At 42.7% G+C, this 24,225-nt stretch overlaps 1 protein-coding gene across 6 annotated transcripts in view; it reads left to right on the forward strand.

The window, feature by feature from the left end:
* The window catches only part of NFIA (nuclear factor I A), a 249,501-nt gene that overhangs the window by 168,124 nt on the left and 57,152 nt on the right, over nt 1–24,225 (forward strand). For 5 of the 6 annotated variants that reach the window (XM_062497286.1, XM_062497288.1, XM_062497284.1 and 2 more), the window contains exons 5-6: nt 269–386; nt 2,753–2,880. In XM_062497286.1, coding sequence (XP_062353270.1) covers nt 269–386; nt 2,753–2,880 — 246 coding nt within the window. Of the gene's footprint in view, nt 1–268; nt 387–2,752; nt 2,881–19,960; nt 20,000–24,225 lie in introns of all 6 variants that reach the window. The other variant, XM_062497282.1, reaches the window with a different exon arrangement.

Consider the following 24,225-nt stretch of genomic DNA (forward strand, 5'->3'; position numbering starts at 1 on the left):
GAATTCATAAGTGTTTAACTTAAAAAATAATAATGATATCTTTGGAGGAATGTAAGAGAGATTATACATCATGGAACACTGTATTCCTGATAAAATTTCCATCTTCTTGATTGCAATGCCAGGTACCATTAGCATTTCCTGATTTCCACATCCCACCTCTTCCTATTGTGAAACTAAACACACTCATGAGGAAGAAGAAAGTGATTTTGAAGTGCGATTCATGCCATATTCACATGACTTACTGACTGCAATCTTTTTGTTTCCCCAGCACCGATAGCTGCAGGAACAGGCCCTAATTTCTCCCTCTCAGATTTGGAAAGTTCTTCATACTACAGCATGAGCCCAGGAGCAATGAGGAGGTCTTTACCTAGCACATCCTCTACCAGGTAATTTAATCTCTGCCTACTACCAGGTTCCTTGGAAACCCAGGCCAGCATCATTACTCATCTGGGAAAGTAACCATTAAATTCTCTTACATGCTTTTTGGGGGCCTCACAGCATGGAGCTGTTTCAGATTCACAGAGCTGAATGTTCAGCTGGATTGCTGTAAAGTTCTTTTTGTGTGTACAAGTCCATGAAGAAAAACTGCTGCATGGACTTGTGTAGCTCCTGGTTGTATCTGGGTGTATCAGGAGAAGTTCCACTGGAATTGAGTTCTGGCTCTGGTTCTTCTGTGGCAGAAGAAAACTTGAAGCATAATAAGATGCAAGGAAGGTCTTAAGATAGATTTGCACGTATTCTTTATTGTCAAAAGTGTTACCTGTGAGACTAAGACTGTTTTAGGACCTTGGTCTATAAAACATTTAGTTTTCATAAAGCATTTAGAAGTTTGTGAGTCAGCCTTTGGAAAACCGAATCGCTAATGCAGATGACTGCCCCATCTGATCTTGATTTTGGCTTAGATGCCAACTATCAAACAAGGATATTTTTTATTTTTTTACCTTTCACTTTAATCATCCACGAGATTAGATTGATAAACAAGCTCAGTCACTCGAGTAGTCTTGAACACTATTAAGGAGCCAGATTGATCTTTTTTCCCCCACAGCCAAAATAGATCACTTATTTCAAAAACATGACAAGAAAGTCTAACTCCAGCCCAACACTCTTTTACATTTTTATCTCAGACTGCAGTGCCACCAGCTTTGCAGTGAGCAAGTGCATGTGTGAAAAATCTCTATGGTTTGAATATAGCTGTTGTTTTTATTTTAAAAATAATAATCTTTAACGAGAGGCTCAGCAGGAACTTCATATAGTTTGCAGTGATTGGAAGAACAGTCTGTCTTGCACTTAGTGTGCACGCTACAAAGCTCGGTGACTACAATTCCCATTACACATCAATTAAAAACTTTGTGCTGTTTCTTTCTTGCCTGTAAACTGTGTAGCCTACAGCACTCATCATTAGCACCATTCTCAGGTAGAATTTACTGGTGACTCCAGAAGCAAAAGTGAGGTTATTAATGTTACTTAAGAGCTCAGTTGTTGCTCTTCTATTCTTCTGCAAATAGCTACCACTGATAAGGAGCTAATTATAAACAGCATGGGTAGTTAATAACTTGGTAATATGTTTGTTTTCCTCTCATTAGGCTGTTCCCAGTCAGAAAAAAAAAATTCTTTAAATACACAGACTCAGCAGAATTATCAGGCGGTAATTATATTGTATGCACACAATTTCCCCTATTGACACATAACAATTCTCTAAATTAAGGAATGGCCAAACCTGCATTCCACACATGCCATAAGGCTTATTCTTCCTGTTTCTCACCAACTGGTTTTGCACACCCGCCAGCTCCTACCTGTGCAGAGCTTGGGGTGGGGAAGGCTGCAAGCTCTAAACCAAGAGTGGAAGATTTTATGTCTGTTAAATGTGTTCCCCCTACACAGAGGAGCCTGTTCTTGAATGTCTTAAGTCTTAATAGAATACAGATTTGGGGGGAAAAAAAAAAAAAAAAAGTGAGCTGGCCCAGCCTTGGAAAAGTACTTAGAAGAGAAATTCTCAGTAAGGTCCCCACGCAGTCTGTACAACTCATTATGGAAAGCAGAGCCAAGCTGAGTGTCTTTGGCTCTGGGATCCTCTCCCTGCAGAACTGCTGGAGCCAGTGGCCACCAGAGACCACTCAAAGGGCTCTTCTGTGTCCTGAGCCTCTGGTGAGGGAGGTGTGATGTATCACAGGGGGATTCTTTAATGCTGACACTGGCCAGAGATACCCACTGGGGGCTTTCTATGCTCGCTGGCACAGCTGCAGAGTCAAATGGTTCTTACTGCAAGATAACATGAACATTTGAACCAAGAATGGATTCTTCCATCATTCACTTGCCTATGTTTCTTTTTATGGGACTGAAGTCCGAGCTAATTGAAAAGATTGAAAATAGAAGTTTGAACAGATAAACAACTTGCTTTCAGAGTTAGCTGTGAAAGAAAAAATCTGGTGGTGAAAATAAGTCTTGTGTGTCATCACTGTATTCATTCAAAATGCAAGAACCATGCAATGCAAGTGAAATTCTTGCCTTCTTATTGACCTCTGCGTGCTTTGAAAAATGTCCTACTTCTGAATCTGTGAAAGCCTAAATGTCAAACCAACTTCTGGTCAAACTGGTGCGTGTTTGGGGGTTTGGCCTGTGAAATGTTTTTTAGTATCTCACCAAAGCACCCTAAATCTGTTCTACGTAGAGTTATTCTCAAGCATGTCCCAACAGCAGTGCCTTGGTTCCTCTTCCATGCCTTCACTTTGTGGTTTTTTTTCTACATTCTCAGCTCCACAAAACGTCTCAAGTCTGTGGAGGATGAGATGGACAGCCCTGGTGAGGAGCCGTTCTACACAAGCCAAGGGCGCTCTCCAGGCAGTGGCAGCCAGTCCAGTGGATGGCATGAAGTGGAGCCAGGTAAGCCCCGGCTCCCAGAGCCCCAGAACATCATCTCCACTTGCTCTGTTTCGTTATCAGAATCACTGTCTTAGAGAGGTGACCAGTTCTAGACGTCTCGTCACTTCCGAGAAACGGCCTAATGAAAATATGGCAGTGGTTTTATTGCTGCTGCAGCTGTGAATGTTTCTGTAGTGTGTCACTTCTGTGTTTTGGCCAAATATCTGAAGTATTTAAATAATGCAGCAGAAAATAGGCGGTCTTTTTCTGTCAAATTGTCCAGATTCAGTTCGGGGATAGCTTTTTCTAGCAAAAAGCAGTACCTGTCTGGGCTGTGCTCCATCAGTTATGCTGCTTAAATAAATATCCCTAAACTTATATAAGGTAGAAGGACTTTTCAAGCATTATACAACTCTTGAGATCACTTAGTAATGACTTCTAAGAGACTTACAGAAGGAGTTGTTTTATTAATCTGTAATGCTGTGAAGTGTGATTGGAGGCTTCATATCAAAATAGATATCACTGGGTGTTACACTTCAGAACACTGAGGAAGCTCTTTGGCCTCTTCTCAGTTAATTTTTGTGTGTGATCTTTCCTGTTGATCATTTATTTGGGTTGTGTTATGTTATGTTACATACTTAACTGTCCATTGACCACTTATCCTGGGATCATCTGGGTGCTTAATACTATTGGAAATATTTTTTTGAGTCAGTGCTATGTGCATAGGTGAAGTTAATGCCTCAGTGTTGCTTACAGCTAAATAATCAAGTATTTATTGCCAATAAAAATAACAGAAGTCTTATTTGTTTGAAGAAGGCAAGCAGTGCCTCCCAGAGTTTGAGAAGGTCCTTTAAAAGTGCAAAGGATCTTTTGCAATATTTTTTTTTTTTTGCCTTTCTTGTTTGTCTGGATTTAAAATAGTATGGGTTCGGTTTGTTTGGAAAAAACACATGCTTGTCCAGGGCACCGTGTATAATGAACTATACAGCACAGAAAAGTAAATTCTACCTGCACAGCATTAAAATCAGTTCTGTGGGCACTTGGCCAGCCACCTATATCCTTCATCATGTAGGAAACATACCCACAGCTTTCTCTGGAGACCCTGTCAAACAGCTGTCCTTTACAGCATGCCCAGAAAGTCACCAAATTTGGGCTATTCCAGACTGGGAGGAGACTGATTCCTGTGCCTGGGAGCCCTTGGAGGATCCCCTGCCAGCTGCCCTCTCTCCTCTAATGAGGAGGAGCCAGCTTGTGGGCCCTTATTGACTGCAGATGTGGCACTTTGGCAGGAGGAGAGGGTGGACCTGCAGGCAGACAAGCGCCAGGCTCCCCGTGACTGCCTTGCCACCGCCGTCCCCAGGGCTCTGGTGTTTGCTCTGAGGTATCCTGCTCCACGGGCACCAGGGGCTGTCCCCTCCATCAGCTCCAGGCTCCAGATGATGTAAGGCAGAGCTTCACCTTGTGCTAAACCTCTGCTCACGAAGCGGCAGAAACGCGGACAAAAGCCCGGCTGAAAGGGAGAGATCACGGCCTGCTCTGCAAACACAGATGGCTGAAAACTGATGGGGTCACTGTTTCTGCATCACTGTCAGGCGGGGGGACAGCTCGCCCCAAAGTCTGGGGTACTCGTTGTTGATGACAAATGTTCTCCATTTGTGCAGCAGCCAGAGGTTGGCTATTAATTCTGCTGTCGCTTCTGGTGGTTTTCCCCACATGTGGTCATTACCTCTGGCTCATCCAAGTCCTGGCTTGATGGTGGCACTGAGCTGCTGAGCTGGGCAAGGGAAATACCCAGAACCTTACACCTCTGCTGCTCTTGGCACCACTGGGTGCCCATCATGAGGAAGCACAGCTGCTTGTGTCAAACTTCCTGAGGTGCTCAGAAAGGCAAGAACAAGTCAGACAAGAGAAGGTTCTTCCTCCCTCATTACTTCCTCACTTATTATAGAATAATCCCAGATTCTGCTTAGTCTTGCCTGTAAAATGGCAGAAAATCACCTTGCAGCATCAGGGACTGTAGCCAGGTACCAACTAGATATAGCTCAGATTCACCAAGCCATCTATCACTGTCACAGCTGTGAAGAAAAAGAGCTTTATCCTGCCCACGTGGGATGCACTTCCAAGCCATCCTTGTGCTATATCCACCAGCCCCACCCCAGTGCTTCTGCCATGGCTTTCCAGCAGCTTGTCCTCTGAATTCATTGCCTCAGCTTCTCTGTAAAACAGGGTCACTGCAAGAGCACAGCTGACAGAGGGATTACCTGAAGAGCCACAGCTCATCAGTGGTGAAGGACAAAACAGTGCTGAGTGTCCTTCCCTGCCAGGGCAGCAGTGGTGTGTCACTGGACCAAGGTGCTCCCCCAAGGGACATGTGCTGCTGTGGTCTGTGCACAGGCAACACACCTGGGTCTGACACTAACGTGTGGCCTTTTGTGTTTCATGAGGGGGTTTCACCTCCAGAGTGTAAAATGTTTTAGGAACCTTTAGTGGGGCATCTGTCTAGAAAATAATTTGGTCACCTGAAAGCTGTACGAGTGATGTTAACATCCCATTTTAGCTGGGGGCTTTCCACAGCATTCTTCTCTGAGAGGGAGCTTTGGAGCCTGGACCAGTTTCAGATCCATCCTTTCTGATGTCTTTATTTCCAGAGAAAGGCCTTGCCATTTATTTAATCTACAATCAAAATGGTGGCACAGTTTTTAGCATACAGTAATCTCTGAGCTTCGGTGTTTTGTTTTCTTCTTGGTGAAATTCTCAGTAGAAGTTTAAAGACCAAACCCATCTTTTTGTTTAACTTGGCATTTCTTCCCTGTAGCTCATTTTGTGCTGTGTGGGATAACACATAACACAGGTATCAGCAGTGCAGAATGGTGCTGTTTCAGAAGACAGGCTGAAGTTTTATCCCGTGCTGGCAGAGTAGTGCAAGCCAGGTTTCCAAACTCCATAATTAAACCCTGTCCTTTGGGTTACTGGCCAAACAACAGGAGGAGGAAATCAGACCAAGGAAAGGAAGCTTAGACTTGTCTGTGGGATGGCTGCTCTGGCTGGGAAGGAAACTTCAGAGAGGAGCCAGCAGCCAACCTCCCAGCCCAGTAGGATCCACACCAAAGATAATAATACATCCTTTGCCTTTATTGCCTTTGAGTAGATTGCTTCCTCACAGGAGATTTAGATTTATGCAGAGATTGCTTCTTGGCCTATATGCCTTGACAGGTTTATGGGAGTGAGAGGATGAATATTCCATCTCTGTGTGTCGCATCTGCTTAATTTTGAGGTGTGCACATGAGAAAGAGGGGAAACTCAAAGACTGGAGCAGGTGTGAAGCACACATGTGCTCGTGGCACAGGCACTGGGAGAGGGTGGCAGTGAAAGGTGTGGCCTGGGACAGTGCAGGGAAATCAGGTCTGTGTGAGAGGGAGATGGAAGAAATGCACTTCAAAGAGAACAAAATGTAGAAGAGAAAGGGAAAATGAGAGGACAACTTTAGACCATACAGAAGGGGGAAAGAACTAATGCCAGGAAAACAAAGATTTGACTTCCTAGAAAGGAAATATGAAATGGAATACATGAACTCCTCTTAGAGAAAGAGAGCACTCCAGGCAGAGGGTTATTTACCGCCAGCCGTGACTAGTCGCTCTACATCTGTCTCCACTTTTTTTCTCTTGAACAAATTCCCTTTTTGGATACTTTTCTTCCTGCTTTGTTTCCCTGTGATTGCCCCTGTAAGTGGTCTTTGGAGGGCAGGCTGTATGCTCAGAACATATGTGCAAACTGGCCAGAGAACAGAAGAGGACAAAACCACTCTGTGTGCTATTTAGATTAGGCAGTGGATGCTTCCTCCTGGGGTCCCTGCTGTGTGCAGGATACAGGCTGCACCCATTGTCCATCCACAGCCCTTGCTCTGCTGAGGCACCCTGATGTCTGTCTCTTGTGGAGACACTGCTGGGTATAGATCTTTCATGCTTCACCCACCAGCAGCACAACCTTTCCATTTGTGGCACACCAGGCTTGCAGGGATGAGCAAAGGACTCAGCTTTGTGGGTTTTTTAGAGATATTTCCTGCGACCAAGGGTGCAGCACTCTCCTTGCACGTCAGATGTGACAGCCAAAGCAAACCCCAGCATTAATCCCATGTTCCTTGTGCTGTATTCCTTGAGTCTCACATTCATTTACCTGCACTCGAAAGCTCCTGGGGAGCTCTCCGACCTAAAAAGGCTGGAGTCTGCCAGAAAAGATGAATTCTCTTTCACAACAGGAAGGCTTAGGAAGTAAAACAAAGCAGACATGTAGTAAATTACTTCTGCTTTTCAAATACCTTTTGCAGTATCCTCCTTACCATTACTTTATCTCAGCACTTTCAGCACATAACTCTTGTTAACTGAGAAGAAGGGCAAGAGAGGATAAAGATGATGTTAGTAAGAAAATAAGGCAACACCACACTGGCTTTGAACTCCTGCACAAAGCTGGCCTGTGTTCAGTTCTGTGGCAGCTCTGCTTGTAATGGGGGTAAGCCATAATTACAGGTATACATTTTTTAATTCCATAATAAGCAAAGATTGAGTTAATGTATATCTATATTAAACTTAGGCATTTTTTTATGAGTTATCTTGATCCAGTCCAGGAATAATGTTCACATTGCACTCCCTCAGTGATTTTGTGAAACATATGGGTGGTATTTGCCAAGTCTGCTTCCATTTTGTTTCTACAGCATGGCATGGAAAGAAATGTTGAAAATGCAAATTCAGAGTATGCTATTGGATTCTTTGCTTAGGTATTCTACTTGTTTTTTACTTAGATCTTTTACTTAGATCTACTTTATTATTAGATCTTCTACTTGTATTTCTACACAGTAGTTTAGTCCCTAGAGGACAGTAATCCCAGGAAAGGTACATGTTTTCACTCCTTGCATTTCTTGAGGTATCTGAAGAGACTAACAGCTCTGCTTTGGTTGTGGTCTTGACCAACTTGGTTTGCAAATAGCTGGAGCTCCGTGGTCCTTTTTCCACTGGAAGACTGGTGTGGCTGTTGATGTCATGGTCATCCCCTTGCCTCACGTCCACCCTGGATGTTCTGCTCCTGTTATGCTGTGCTGGGCCTTTGTGCGTCTTCACCTTGAAAGCCCCAGGAAGCAGACAAGACTTTCAGGGCAGAAACCTTAAGGAATTAGTAACATCTCTTGCACTGCAGGGCTAATAGACATATCCACAGTTCCAGGAGCTTATGAAGTTGATAATTTTACATGAACCTTCAGAAAGCTCAAGAGGTCTCTGTTAGACTGCTGGACTCATCTGTGGTGGTAACGATGCTTTTAAAGTCAGCCTTATGATTGCTCACTAAACCACCCAAGCTACTGCTGCTTGTTCTCACGCCACCATTTATGGGACTGTCTGAAAACAGTTTCTGAGGAATTTCTGTGCAACTGAGGAGCTGAGATCTTATTTTGGAGTGTTTCCCTCACAGCGTCAGTGACCCTTAACTTAATGGTGCTGTGCCTCTCCCCATGGCTGGTTATGGAACAACCACATGCAGGCATCCATCCAGTCCAGAATTTGTTTCAATAATGCTTTTCTTAAATCTGGCATGGGCTTTCTCCTCAGCATGCATGAAAACTTCTCCATGTTTACTGGGAAACTTTTATTTATGCCATATGCATCAGAAAAGCTCATTCAGGCATAGTTCAGATGACCACAAGAGTTTGTTTTCAATGTCTGTTTGAAATTATATCTTGGAAATTCGGGAGAAAGTGCTGTAAGGGGGATCCTAGATGGTGTTCTTAATGCCCCAAGCGCAGTTGTTGCCTGGCACAGCCTGGAAGATAAAATGTGTGTGGTGTATTCCAGCATCAACAATGCAGAGTGTGTCTGATCTGTCCTCAGGCAAAAGGTCTGTGGGCTCATCGAAGGCCTTGATGTCATGCACTAGCTCAGAGCCCAGAGAAGTTTTCAGTGATTGTGCTGCATTGCTGCCAATGATTCAAGGGACTGACTGCAGAAAATATGATGAAAAACATGAGAACCATGTATTATACAAAATAAGGAATAGGAAAATAATCCCTTTTCACTGGGAAAACATTTCAACTTCAGACCTGGAGTATACAATGTCAAGTAATTCTTCGGCACGACTTTTCAGTGACTTGCTGCAGTGGGCAGTTTTCACTGGATCATAACTACACACAGGGATTTCATGTTCTTTATTAATTTCCTTGAGCTGAACTTTTTGGATACTCACAGAAAGACAAAGCCTAGGTAACATCACTTTTCCTTAGACCAGAGGAGGTCTACATGCAGGATCCCTGCCAATTGAATTTACTCAGTGTTTCCCAGGTGTGACTTTGAATTGCCCTCTGGTTCCCAGTGTGTGAGGTCAGGCAGTCCCAGAGCTGTTCTGCCCGTACCTGCCTGCTGCAGCAGCTTCATTACACACCTCAGCACATCTCCCAGCAGGCACCCCTGCCATTTTTTCCTCCATTGAACTTAATGGAGGAAGACAATGAGAACATTTCACACAGAATGGCTCAGGCTGGAAGGGACCACAGTGGGGTCATCTGGTCCCACCTCTCTGCTCAAGCAGGGTCATCCCAGAGTACAGGAGCACAGTCTTGAATATTTCCAGAGAGGGAGACTCCACACTCTCTCTGGGGCAACTTGCTCAGGAAAGAAGTTGCTCCTCATGTTCAGGGCAAACTTTGTTCTTTAACATGGAATTCAAAAAGGCCCCACATGCAGCCACCTAAAAAGCTGACTCCAAGTGAACAGTTAGATGCTTGGAGTGAAATGTATGATGGGAGCACACTTCAAGAATCTCCAGCAGCTGCAGGATACAGAGCTTTCTTTAAATGTCTTTTTTTTTCATAGAGTCCATGTGTTGTCATATCCCTGCTCTCTGCATTACTGTATCCCATCAAAACACAAGCTGCCCAGTGGTTTTCAGGAACATAAGATTTTTCTTTTCTTCTAAGAGCAATAACACTTATCAACTTTTACTGAAATACCATATCAGCTCCTTGTCACTGGCAGTCTACAGTTCCTGCCGCTAAAAGTTTAATGCATTTACAGGAGCACTTAGGCATCAAGACTTTGATATCACAATCTGTTAGTCACAGGTGCTACATGATAGGTTTGTGTTAGCACATTATAGATCTTTTATCAGATACTGCACAAAATGTGTGTGTTTCTCTGCCAGGCAATCAGAATCAGGCTGCTGCATAGCTGATGAGTTACTCACCAATATAAGTTGTTGTTGATTTTAAACAGAACTTTCCCAGAACTGCACCTTAATGGATAAGTTAAACTCTAATTGGTCAAGGCCAGTGAAGACCAGGAGAAATTAATGGAGGCAGGGAAAACGCAGCAGGTCCATGGTGATGCTTTGAGCATTGTCAGTCTTTCACAGTGGCATTCGTCAAGTCAAGTGATTAACATTGCTCATTTGCCATCACAGACAGAGTCACTTTGACAGCAAATTACCACTGGATCAATAGCTCAGCTTGTCTTTGGCAATTCACGTAGTAGCATGAGACCTGTGACAACATGCCATGCTGCTGGCAGTGCTGCCTCCAAACCATGGAAGGAAGTTGGAGGTGCGGGAAGAACTGCTCACCGAGAAGTCAGTTCAGATGGAAAAGTTCTAGAAGTTTTCACATCCCTCCAAGGCTCCTTTTATTTTCTTTTTCCAGACTCTGGACAACACAAAAGACTTGGCCTTGGGACTCAGCCTAAACTGTGCTTTCCATTTTTAATAAAATTAGTAATCCCATGCAAGTGTTGAAGCACATGCCTCAGTTTTGCTGTAATCCCCTGAGGAAAACATCCCTTCAGCACGGTCCCGGAGAAGTCGGGCAGTCGGTCAGTGTTGTGGCTTTGCTTCTTGCATCTAGTTCCAGATGTCAGGAAATGCATCATTTAAAAATGGAGATGCAGCTGTAGGACTTCTGAGTTGAAAATGCAGAAGGAATTTTCCTGTAGTTATCAAATTAAAGCTGTTTTCTTCTGGCCTGGTGCTAGCATCACCCCTATGCGCTGCTTTCACTGACCTCAGTGACCAAGAGAAAAGCAGATCTGTTGTGCACTGGTACACTGTAAGGTCACCTGAGGTATTTCTGTCACCAGACACAATTCACATCACCTACATCCTTTTTCAGACATACAGGAAGGTTTTCCTGCATAGAAAACTATTCCCTGACAAAGGCTGGAATGATGCTTCCCAGTGAGAATAGGATTCCTGGGATGGCAGTGCTGTGTTGGTCATCCATGGGCCTGACCTTTCTCAGACATTGTTGTTGGACAAGCAACATTTTGTTGCCACCCACTGGTGATCAGAGAATCAAAGAATCACAGCGTGGTTTGGCTTGGAAGGGATCCCAAAGCCCATCCAGTGCCACCCCCTGCCCCAGGCAGGGACACCTTCCACCATCCCAGGTTGCTCAGAGCCCCATCCAGCCCAGCCTTGGACACTTCCAGGGATGAGGAGGCCTCAACTTCTGTCCACAACAACCCACAAAATGCAACTTAAAGCCAAGACAGTGATGTGTCTTGGGCTTCCCTTTTGACACAAAGTGGAAGCCACCACCTTCCTTGGCACTGAGACAAAAGCAGACACTTCCTTTCCACAGGTGAGCTCTGAAAGACAGAAGCTCCTCTGGTTGACTGTGGCTGTGCATTTCTTGCTGATTTGGGGTCTGTCAAGCCTGAATCTTTGTAAGCTCCACAAAGCTCTGACCAAGAGATCCTTGAAGATCATCTGATAGTGCAGCATGGGGCTGTTTAGTTGCAAAATGGTATAAAACACATTAAAAGTCATCTTTCAAAAACTGAACTAGTCTTCTTGTTTGCTTCTGGGACCAATTCAGGATGTTTACTTGGATCTATAAACTCTCCTATAGATTAGAACTTGGTTGGGAAATGGACTACATTCCTTTCATGTGCTGTCTTAGCAGTTGAGATCAGCAGACTTGCTTTTCCTAATGTGTTTGGGAAGCTGAAGCAATATTTTATCTTCTGTGGTATACTGCTGGTATAGAAATGTTCAGGCTTATTAATTCTTCAGGACACAGGAAAGTCTTCATCACCTGTGTAGGCAGTCAGGGGAAAGGACCCACTGCAAAGACTCCATTGAACTCTTTCTTTCTTATTTTTTTTAAAGCAGCTGGAAAATATTAGTAATCTTCAGAGCCAATATACAGTACATATTGAGAGCCAGTAAATGATGCATATTATTGCAAATTCCTGTGCACTTCTGCATTTTATAAAACAGATAACTAAAATACTCACCTAGCCAGATCAGTTTCCCTAGGGATGCACATTTCCAAGCAGAGGACAAACCAAAAACACAGAACAGAACAAAATTAACCAAATAGAATGGCTAAGTGATTGAAACAAATGGTTTTAAGATCACTGAGTAAGGAGCGTGACCTCCTTTTGCATCAGTCAAGGCAACTGTGAAACTTTGTGAAAGAAGCTCACCACAAAACAGATGCTGGGCTATCTTAGGTAAATAAATTACAAAAAAAAAAATAATAATAACCCCCCCTACACTTTTTAAAAAGCACAGCTGTGTAAATATTGCATGAGACAGGGGACGGGGGAGAGATGTAACATACACCCTTTTTTATGCAGAAGTTCTGCTCTAGGCACTGTTTATTAACATTCCCAGTACAACCATCACTCCAGTGCCTAGCACACAGTGCAGCTACTGTAGTCCCTGTGCATGTTTGTTCTTGGCTTTAGAAGAGAAAACAGGCTTTATTTTAAAGGAAACATTTTCACACACAAGATAAAAGGTGCAAGGAGAGGTGTTAGGAGACAGGGGAATTATAGGATCATGGAATGGTTTGGGTTGGAAGGGACCTTTAAAAGCTCATCCCATGGGCAGTGACACCTTCTGCTATCCCAGCTTGCTCCAAGTTCTATCCAACCTGGCCTTGGACACTTCCAGAAGATGGTACAGGACCAGGTACCGGAAGAAGACTAAATCTCATGTCTTTTTTCCATTCTCTTTCCCACACCATCTGCCACACTGACTTTAGATGTGCTCCTGCTTCTGCACCAGGTGAGGAGCAATTCCCCTTAATTTCATTGTGCTGCATTTGCCCCTGCAATTTTCCTGCTTCTCAACTGTCAGGTACAGCACATTCCTACCTGCAAAAATCTGCCCACAGAGAAGAACAAATGACTCTTCTCATCTAGACCAAAGGCTCACCTAGACAGGCAGTTTGCTGTCTCTGACAAGAGCTGGTGGTGGACACTTCAGGAAAGGTAACAACAGTAGGAGAGGCATCCAGTGATGCTTTTCAGAGTGCAGCCTCATGGATTTTGGCAGCAAACAGCTTGGTTTCATAAGCCACAGGTTTTGTTCACATCTTTGTGTCTGGCTGCCTTCAGTAAGCTTTCCTTTCAGAGATGTGCTTTTAACCCATTCTTTATTTTGGCCTTTACAACATCCCATGGCAAAAAAGTTCCAGTTTTACTCCGTGCTGCATGAGGAAGAAACGCTTCTTTTGTCTGTTGCCTGATCATTTTGCTGGATGCTTCTTAGTGGTTTTCTTTTTCACTGCCAGAAGTGGTGAATAAATCATTCCCCAGTTACCTCCTTTACTTTCCTTCAAGTTAAGTGCTGCCCCAACACTTTGACCGCAGCAGTCAGCGAGCACAGGGAAGCACAGAAATCCATCTAGCAGCCTGTTAGCTCAGGTAACAATTTGTCTGAGTGGCTGCAGAGCCATCTTACACCTCCAGAAATGTCTGTGTGCTGTGACAGCAGTTGTGCTGTTCACCCAAAGTGGGTTTTCTGTGACTTCCACCCCAGAGCTCGTGGTGTGAATGCAGTGACCACCCCCTCCCCCCGCCCTCCGCAGAGAGCCTAAAGATGTTTTAAGTTCTTTCCATCTCCAGCTCCAGAAACTTAAACCTCAGCATTTAGCATGGCTGTGGCTCTGTTCTGTTTCTATCTTGCTCAGGGAAGAGCAGGAGATTCACAACATCCTCCACCTCTGCTTGTCCTCACCACTCCAGCACAGCCCTACTGACATCCTTTCTGCTCTTCCCTTACATCAGTGCTCGCTGCTATTCTTAGTGTGATACACACCAAAAAACATAACATAAGAGATCCTCTTGCTAAAATTAGCTGGAAAATTATAGGCTGTTTTACTGTTTTGTGCAAAGTCTTCATTTGCCTCAATAGATTAGCATGCAGATCTTTGAACCCCTAAAAGCCAGACAAGTGAGGTGGCACCTGCAGCCCCAAGAGCAGCACTCTGGTAAAAAAAGGGACTCTTTTATCTCAGCAAGGGCTGGAGGCAAAGTCTTGGGTTCCACTTACAGGAGGGAAATAGTTTTATTCAAAAAAGAAAAAGGATTTACAATCAAAGAGGTTTGAAAAATATAAATGTATGGATTATCTTTCTTCGCATTTAGTGTTTTATTGCAGCAGCCCACATTTGTCTCCAGGAGTATTATCCATGATGCAGCACACTAATGCACTACCTTGCTCTGAACAGGAGAAAGCACTTTGGATGTAGTCCAGGCTTAACCCTGTCTTAGGGCTTGCTTTTACTTTTAAACAAAATAACAGCAAGTGGAAGTAAAGCATCATTCTGACTCTTTCTCAGAGCGTGGCCAATCCTACACATGAGGAGCAGTTTTGGGACAGAGGGTGAGGCTAATTCCCACTCAGTTCATGACTCCTCTGCCTCTCTCTGCCCTTTCAGTCCCTACCACCCACCTCTGGTCTCCATCCTTGAGTCAAATCCCCTTGGCCACACGTAACCTAAAGGTGCTCTGCAAGGAGCTACTCCTGGCTTTCAAAGGGACTGTGACATCTGACATCACACTAATCCCTCAAAAGACCCCTGTCATCCAGGCAGAATTGCAAATTCTGGCTGTTTGGAGGTTTTAAAAATTAAAATATTCCCCCAAACAGCTGTATTTCTTATGCAAATCCCCCACCAAATGGTACCTTGTAAGTATTAAAGAAATTGTTTGTCCTCTGTTAAAAAATGATCATCTAGAAACCCATTAATTTGGTGGGGGAAGGGTTTTAAGAGGACAAAGCAGGCTTACAAACCACATTTCTCCCATGCCCTGTGAACTGTTGTGCTATTGTGATTTTACAGTGCTATTTCTCTACTTCTGCTGGATTTCTCTCTTTAATGTTATGTAGAAAACGCAGAACAAAAACTGACACTTAATTCTGAGTAAACAGTGTCAGTGACTGAATAGAAACTTGATGTCAAATATACAACCACCCTGGGAAAGTCAAAATCCATTGCTTTCTCCTCTCTTCCAGTTGTGTCCTCCATGAGTGTATTATCCATATAATTAGCGATTTAAAAAGACATCGAAACATTATTTTTCATATTCATAGCGTCACTTTAAAAAAAATGGTTAAAAATCGATTTGCTGGCCTCTTGGGGAAATGCTGTAATGTTTTTGGCTGTCTACTACTTTCTGCTGCCAGCTAAAAGTACCATCTGGCTTGTTTAGGGCCCTTTTCCATATCAGGTGCTTCCAAAATTCTCCCCAACCAGAGGATTGTTTCGTTGGGTTGCTCTGCCTGCTGAGGCATGTGTCCTGGGCTGGGAATCCTACTGCTTCTGTTCCCTGCCATCTTGCTGACAGTGGTGTGTGTATGTTTGGGCACGGATCTTGCTGCCTCTCTCCCGAGGACATTTGCATCATTGTCAGCTGCACATATTAAATTGATATGCAGGGCTCAGAAACACGTATCCCATCTTTTGTCCCTTTGTTTGTGCAATTGTTGTGGTTTTAATTCTTCTTTGACACCTGGAATATCACAAAGCTGCTGATAATCTGTTGGCTACTAAGGGAAATGACATTGATAGAAGGATAATGTGTGTCAGACTTATATCTCGATAATTGCAGACACACCCCGAACCCTCGCAGCTCAGGGAATGAATATCCTAAATCCATTATTAATTTGGAGAGTCGCATGTGGCAGTTGGCTGTGGTGTCATCCTCTCGCTGCAAGAGTCACTTGCAAGGGATTTTAAGGCAGTTTGGGTTGATTCTGCATGGCTGTGTCGATTTGTGCCTCGTACGAGTGGTTTTTGGTGCGTCCTCGCTGCCATTTCGTGGCACAGTGAAGGAGCTGTAACAAAATGGGGTTGGTGTCCTCACTCCTCACGGGAGGAAGGCAGCTCCCCATGTGCCTTCTCCTGCCCAGGAGCACCAACCCAAGCAGCTGAGAACTGATGCTCTGTACCTGGCACCAGTTGATGGTGGCACCTCTTCCTTGGGGTCTTTTGTTTTTCAAATTTACCAGTTTCCTTGGAAATAGAAACACACCCCTAAAAGATTTGTGAAGCACTGTAGTTACAAAGTCCAGGCTTGATGCGATTGTGTGGGAACAGGAAGGGTGTTTTGGAGCAGCTACTGCCGTAAGCTGTCTTGTCCTATTTCAAAAATGATCTGTGCCATACACTGCTGACTTTTCCTGTCCATCCATTAAAAAGTGAATTATGAAGAGTGCTGAGACAAACAGATAGGAGTTTAACCTTGTTAGTAAATATCAGGTAGCTGATATATACTGCTAGAATGTTACATCACAGCCTCGCTCTTCAATATAAGTTTATGAAATTATCTTGTTGCTATATAAACTGCCTTGGCTGGGTACATTCTTCCAGAGAGTTATTGTTTGCTCGATGCTGGCACAGTAGCATGACTCCGAAGAGTCAGTTCACAATGTGGTGAATTTTAAAGACTTGGGAGATGGCCATATCTATTTTTCAGCAAAGGAATGAAAGCTTTTTTCCTTTTTTTTATCTCCCCCCCTCCCCCTCCCCTAAGGTATTAAAAGTTTCAAAACATGTGCTGAAATGAAAAGGAAATAATAACTAAAGCCTGCATGGGAAGTAGTACCTCAGAGTACTGACTTTGTTTATTTGCTTGTTTCCCCCAAAATCTTAATATTTTAAGTACACGTTAATATTTTAAATCAAATAAACCTGTTCTGTGAAGTAGTAAGGTACTCGAACTATTATCACACATTATTCATTTATTTCTGTGTGAGTGCAATAAAAATTTTACAAGCTGTAATCTTGTTCTTTTAATAGAGAGAAAACTATGCAGAATATGTTGCTTAGAGTATTAGATAAGCTGCAGTATGTTAATCAAATATTTTTGTGATATGAGGGCAGTTGAGAAAACAGTACAATTTTTGCTAATGGCACTGGTAAGTAAACGGATCTATCATTACATTGTCATGAAAAGTGACATTGAGCAGAAACACCCTGCCAATCACTAGAAGATAAGTATTTAATGTAATTAGACAGACACTGTCTCCTTTGTTGAACGTAGCATTAATCACCCAGAGAAGTCCAACTTTATATGAAATGGCTTTTTCTGATATGTCTCCTTATTAGAAAGCTTCTCACACGGTTTTGCCACGATGATATATTTGAAAACATGACTGCAGCAACTACGCTGGTTTCCTCATGACACATTTCTTGATGTTCTGTGTTCCATAATATTTAATTCTTTTTATTTAGCAGTGTCGCACATTATATAGCAGTGACTTGTTCCTAAGTCTAGAAATCTATGTGCAATTGGAGCTGAACCTCTTTGAGCCAGTGTAATGCATTCAAGTTATGAAATATAAAAGCAACACAAATAGCTTCCATTATGTTCTTCAGACCTTCTCTTCAGTCCTTCCTCTGTGGTGTTAGCACAGGTTCATTGTTATGGCATAAGCAAAATGCTTCTTGCCTCAAATGCTGGTCCATAATATCACACGCACACAAAAAAAAAAAAACAACAAAAAAAAACAACCAACCAAACAAAAAACTTGTTTTTTATGAAAATCTTATTGTTAAATGGATGAAAAATGTTGCCCCCTTCCAGAATTCATTGGCACTACATTTTTTTTCCTCCTTTTTTTTTTCCCCTCCTCTCCTCCGTTGCTTCTAATTTGTACTGTGAAAGGCTGTCTGGTTATGAACTGGTATCAATTTGAGTCAGTGCACAGCTGTGTCTTCCCACCTTCTCAGTGGTGCCGAGGGCTTTGAAGGGAAAGAAAAGGGTTTAGTCAGAGATGACAGCAAACTTCACCGGGTAACAGGTGGAGGTCAAGTCAGTTTATTTGTTGGGCTGAACAGAGTGCAGAGATGAAAAATCTTTGCCATAATAAGGTTTAGGAAGAAAATGCTGACTAGTCTAAGCTTTGATTCCAGCTGACAGATCCTTTTCTAGTGTTCATTACTTGATTTCACAGTTCAGGCAATTTTAAGAGGCTTAAAATTATGTTTCTGCTCTCCTCTATAAAACTTTCCGATCACTTTCTAATTTTGCTTTAAGTAAAGTTATAGGGACTCCCTGATATATAGTCCTGCCTGTAGACTCTTACAAAGTCAATATGCCATCAAAAACGTAAGGATAAGCTTTTTCTTTTTAGACCCCTGCTTTTACTGATTCTTCTAATAAATGAAGTAAAAAATCCATGTGTAGGCACCAATTTGAATAGAAAAATAAAACTTTCTTAAAAACGCCCCTGAACAGTGGATAGTAAACTAAGCAGGATGCTTAAGAAGCCAGTGTTCCTGTCTGGGAATATGGGATTTCTGTGCTAGTGCTGAGTTTCAGTCCCTGAGCCGTGCTCTGTCCTGAAAGGGAGTCCCAGGCAGGCCCCAGAGAATCAGAGCAGAACGTGCTGCCATTGTGTGGCAGAGCTGGGACTGGGCTGGCCACACACAAAGGGATTTCACCAGGCTGAGCTGCTGGGCTTTGGGTCTCTCCGAGTGCAGCCCCCTGCCCTTCCCTGTGCCAGCTCCTGGGAGGGACACGGAGCCATTTCTCCTCTCCCACCCTTTTTCTTCCACCACCACCACCTGCTTTCCTACCTGCTGGTGTGGGCAGAATAGGATTATCTTTAGCCATTTGCTAAAATCCTCCCCCTCAGACTTTCTATTACTTCTGCATTCATTCTTTGCAGGAAGAGGAAACTCACTGGTCAAACCCTTGGACACCAGAATAGTTGCATGCAGTTTCCCAGGGAGCCAGATAGCTCTAAAGCTTCCCAGTGAGTGACAGTTTCTCTCTTCTATTCTTCTGAAACATGTGTTTTACACATATAATGAAAAATGTTAATATCAATTTACAGCCAGATCCTTGCTTTTCTTTTCTTTTTTAAAAAAATTAATTAAAAAAAATATTTTTAAAAAAATCAAATCTCCCAAAGTAATTACACTTAGAGCACCTCAGCACACATGTCATTTTTTTGCATAGGAAAAAGTGTTGGATGCTCTTATACACATAACATCATTGGGCTTTTGAAAGCTGTTAGCTCATTCTGAGTTAGTGGCAAGAATGCTGGACTTGCCAGCACCAAACTGTGAAACCTTTTCTGTGTGACTGGTAGAAAACTCATGGGGGTAGTAATCCAAAAAAAAAGGGGAGGAGGGGGGGGATGTAAATCTGTGCATTTGGATTCGAACAGTTTCAATACCACAATATCAACTTTGTCCTAGAAGTCCTTGAATCACAAATTTGGGAGAGTGTTTTGGAGAATTACCACTGTATGCTTTCCCTGGTTTTTTACTGTTTTTCTAGGCGTCCACTAGTTCCCACTGTCAGGGAGAGGATTCTGGACTAGGTGGATCCCTGTAATCTGATTTGGCATGGCTATTTTTCTGTGTTCCTAAGCTCATGAGATCAAGTTATGTAGGATTATTTCATAATGCCAAAGCAGCAGTTTCTGAGGTTGGACAAAGCTATCTAGCAAAAGTGTCTGATAAAAGAAAAATCCTGTCCCATACTGTAGCTTTCTTGGTCCAGTGAAGCAGCATCCTCATGCACACAAATCTTGTAAAGTTGCTTCTGATAGCTCCCTGTGTCCCTTGGTTTTTGTAAGCTAAAGTGCAATTTTCCTTTTTACAGCTTAATTGAACCTAAATGCACCTATTTTCTGCAATGTGGCATTTTGGTAATTTCTCTATTTGCTCGTAAGTTTTCCCTTAAGCAAACTGAAAGCTTCCCCTTTATCACTTCACTGGGCCAAGATTTCACACAGTATCCTGCTTGCTACAAAATATGATAGTGTTCTCTCTCACCTTGTTTCTTTTTTCTTCTTTTACTTTCTTTTATAAAATCAGGATATCTAAGAAACCCCGAACACCGCGGAGCACTTCATGGTGGGTGTGCTTATTCAAACAATGCCAATGCTCTCGTTCTCGGTGCACAGAGTTTTTGTGTTGGTTGGGGGGAGATGTCCCAGGTGTCCCCTCTGGTGTGAATTCTCCGGTGTCTAGTAAGGACAGAGCCTGTGCCAAGCACTTTGCCAGAGTGCCAGCGCTGGAGGGAGCACTCAAATGTCACCTCTGCCTTTTGCCGTGCCTGTTTTCATGGAACTCATAGGGGGATTTTCCCTGGGAGCCCTCTGCCAGGTGTGTTTTCACCTGCCCAGTGGGTGACAGGGGGCTTGGGCAGCTCCCAGGAGCAGACCTGCAGGCAGCAGGGCCATCCAGGCTCCTCTGGAAACGATGCCAAAGCTGAAGTGCCGTGTTCTGCCTTCCCTCAGGGAATCCTGAAGCACTGGGAATGCAGAGAAGGGAGGCTGGTCTCACCTGCCTGGTATCACCTGTGCAGAAGCACTTTCAGTCTCTCTGCCTGGGAGCTGCTGGTGGCAGGTCCCCAGTGCCATTCCAATGTGCAACTGGACGTGGGCATTGCCAGGAAGGAGCGCAGGAGCTGTAGGTCAGCTACAAATTATTCCTGGTGTTATGGAGTGTTCAGTCCTGTGGCTGTCAAACACAGGCAGTCAGAGGGTAAAAACACCAAGAGCCACTGGACACCAAAACATAACAGTTCCATGAGTACACTCTCAACCTGCCAAATTGTAAATCCCTTGGTACAGTGCACACAAATTCAATTTGCAGCTCTTTCTTCCTTTGGAATAACCTATAAACTCTTCACCTCAAATTGTGCACAAATCAAGTGACTTTACAGTCCGTGGTAAATCACCTGGGCTATTTTCAGTCCTGGCCACAGCTCTTCTATTAATTAAAACACATGTTCAATGGCAGCGCACACCAATTAAATCTTCAAAACCAATATTAGCACCAAACTTAGTCTTGTCATCATAAAAGTCATTTGAAAACATTACCATGCAGTAACTGAGGTCACAAGTTGAGAAAATCTGCATATTTACCCATCTCCATCTCATGCCTGGGGCATTTAGCAGCCATCATTGTTATATATAGCCTGGGTAGCCAATGGTGGTTTGATGACATGCAAATAATGAGGAAATTATTTTTCAGAAAATTAAATAAATAAGTAAAACCCCCAAAATTTTACTTACTAAGATTCCCTTTAGTATCACTCACAATTTAGGATCCATATGCATCTCAGGAAGATATAGTTGAAACATAAATCTATTCTGGGTCTTTTACTTGCAAAAATACCATACCTCAGCTATAATCATATGCAAAGACTTTTTAGAGGGCTTTGTAAATGCCATCCAAATTTATGATGGCATTTTTTGCCTTGCAGCTAGAGATGTTCCATCCCCAAAGCACCCACATAAAGGTATATTCTCCTATGGATGGCTGCAGTTTGTCCCTGCTGCTGTATCTAATCTGCCAAGTGTGCTGAAAAACTCTCAAGTAGCATTTGAAATGAAACAAATGTAGTCATGAATTTTAGACAAGATGTCTAAAGACGTCATTAGAATTATTTTTTTTTATTCTTCTAGCAATATATATTTATGCAATGGAAAATTATGCCGAAGCTGGCTTTAACTGGCAGAATTGGACTGTTATCCTGCTGCTTTTTTGCCCTTCTCATTGAAGTTTTTAAATGTATAACTCATGGAATCATGTTTTGAAGGAATTGGTAAGATGTTGAGTACTAGTTTATTAGTTATTGAAAGAACTGCTTGGGTGGCAGAGCAGGAATGAAGCCTAACTTAAGCAACCTAAAACAATCCAGATGATGCTGTAAACACAGATACAAACAGTCAAGGTAATACACTCTGTGAAAACGTTGCACCAAACAATTCAGGCAGACTTTCATGGGATAAGATTTAAAAATAACTGTGAATATTGTAGTGCTCGGCTTTGAAATTCTGAAGACACTTTGTCCCTCAGTATAAATTGATATTTCTCCTTCGTAAATGGATCTGTGCTCATTTGCTAAGGAGAAATTTCAACTTTCTTTTTCCCTAAGTGACATCAGAATTTTGATTCTAACTTGAATTATCATTTTTGGCTAAAAATTGCTGAGGAGTCCAAAAGCATTTGAAACCTAAAGCCATTGAATCCATTTAATGCGCCTTTGGCACCTCTCTCTCTCTCTCTCAGTTCTTTTTGAACATTCTGGTCCTCATTTTAATCAATCTCTTTTTATTAAGTTCTTTGGCTCATTTACTTGTACGTGCATTTGCTTTATTTTATTTGGAACATTTCTTTTGTAGTGTCTTGAAAAAGAGTTGTGACATTTCTTTTGGATGGCTTCTTAAGTATCTGGCAGTCACCTATGATACGATGTTGATGGGTACGGATAGATTAGCTCTGTTTTCCTGATGATCTGTCAGATGTCGAGTTCTGAGGAAACTGGATGTGTGTGTTGGTGATGCATATGCAGCAGTTTGATAAGTGGATAGAGGGGGAGCTTTCATTTTTCTTCTGTAAAAATCACTGTTTATTAAGCTGGATTTAGCCTCATGAAGCGAGGTGCTCTGCTGGCAGGTAGTTAATCAGCGATCGTGGTAACTCCGGCTGCAACCAGGGGAGCCAGCACCCATTCAGAACGTAGACAACTAAAGAGCACTTCATTAGGATGAGTGAATTTCCATCTGTGTTGTATTTTGTGTATACTGGAGCAATTAATACAGTAAACTGATGGATGGCAGTCAGTGTGATCGTATCTCGGCTGATGACAAAGTTTGCTCAGCACTAAATAGAGCAGACTTACTATGACTGGCAGGAGTGTAGCCGTCAACATTTCAAGAAGCTTGGAATTAAGAATTCGCCAGGAATTAAAAAAAAATATAGCAGCTGATCAGCCTTTCTGTTGGTACTGATTTCAGTGGAATTGCTGGAATAATTCACACAGAAGGATGAAAATTCCTTGAAAAATGCTTCCCATATATCAGTTTTTTTCTTCAACAGCCAACTTGTTTTTCTGCATCATCTGTTTGTTCTGCATGTTGTCGAGTTCATGGTCCACCTGGTAATACCTGAGCCTCTGTGTATTCCTTTTCCTAGTGTGCCTTGGGAAGGAGGGTCCAGACCATGTTTCACTCATAGCTTTTGTTATGAAATCTCCATCAAGAGTCTAGTGGCAGAGAGCTACTGGGAATATTGGGGTAATTATCCAAAGGTCTTTGGAGATGAATATGAGCTGGTCTACCAATGTAGTAACAAGAGATGGAGTTGTGTGAGATGTGTGCAGGCAGAATAATGTCAGTAATTAATCAAGTGAAATTGGATGGATTTTTGAGGTGTAGATTGGAGAGAAGGAGGACTGTTCTCCTCTTGCTGTGAGTCCATTCACTCCATCAGAGTTAATCCTGATTTTTTAGTAAGGCGCGTGTTAGGTATGTGGAAAAGAGGTTCACAGATACTTGTTTGTTCTGGGGAGGATTTGTGCATTCAATACTCACGCATCATTTTCTGGTCCATTTAAATATATATCAGCCTCATACATGAACATTTGAAGACCTTTAGCTGTACTCAAGGAAGACTCTTAATGTGGTGCGTTTCTAGTACTGGCAAACATAAGGAGATAGAGGAATTAAACCCACCACAGTGCTCCAGTGCCCCTTAGAAGATGAGGAACACGAAGTTTTCCTGAGCACTCACTGATTAAACTTGGGCTGGAGGTTTGCGAAGTGCAGAGTTTTGGAAAGTCTTTCTGCGGGACTTCAACATCCAATGGCTCCAGTAACCAGAGTCTCCCAAGGACAAGGATCCCATTTGCGCTTGCATTACGCATTTGAGCAGAAGGGTGTGATGCATGATGTGGAATGAACAAAATAATAACTCGTGTGTTTAGGGAAATGCCAAATTAATGAAAATTCAGAAAGCTCTAATGTTGAAAAAGCACACAAATTCCTTGATAGAAATATAATGCTGCTAACAGTTTCAAGATTATTGTTGTCTGAATTTTCTGCTTATTGTGTACTGCAATTAAAATTCTTCTCAACCGAAAAACCGATGCCAAATTAATATTTCCTTTTGGAAAAAAAATAATGAAAGTACACATCTTGTTCCATTTAGCACCATCATGGTCTTTGATCAGGTTCCCTCTGTCCAGTGAATAAAGCAGATTTATGTTAACAGGAGCAGGCTCAGACCATATATGTTTGGCATACATATAAAATCACATGAACACAAGTACAATAAGTTAAAGTAGCACA

Source organism: Cinclus cinclus, chromosome 8, assembly GCF_963662255.1.
Source record: "Cinclus cinclus chromosome 8, bCinCin1.1, whole genome shotgun sequence".
Taxonomy (NCBI): Eukaryota; Metazoa; Chordata; class Aves; order Passeriformes; family Cinclidae; genus Cinclus; species Cinclus cinclus.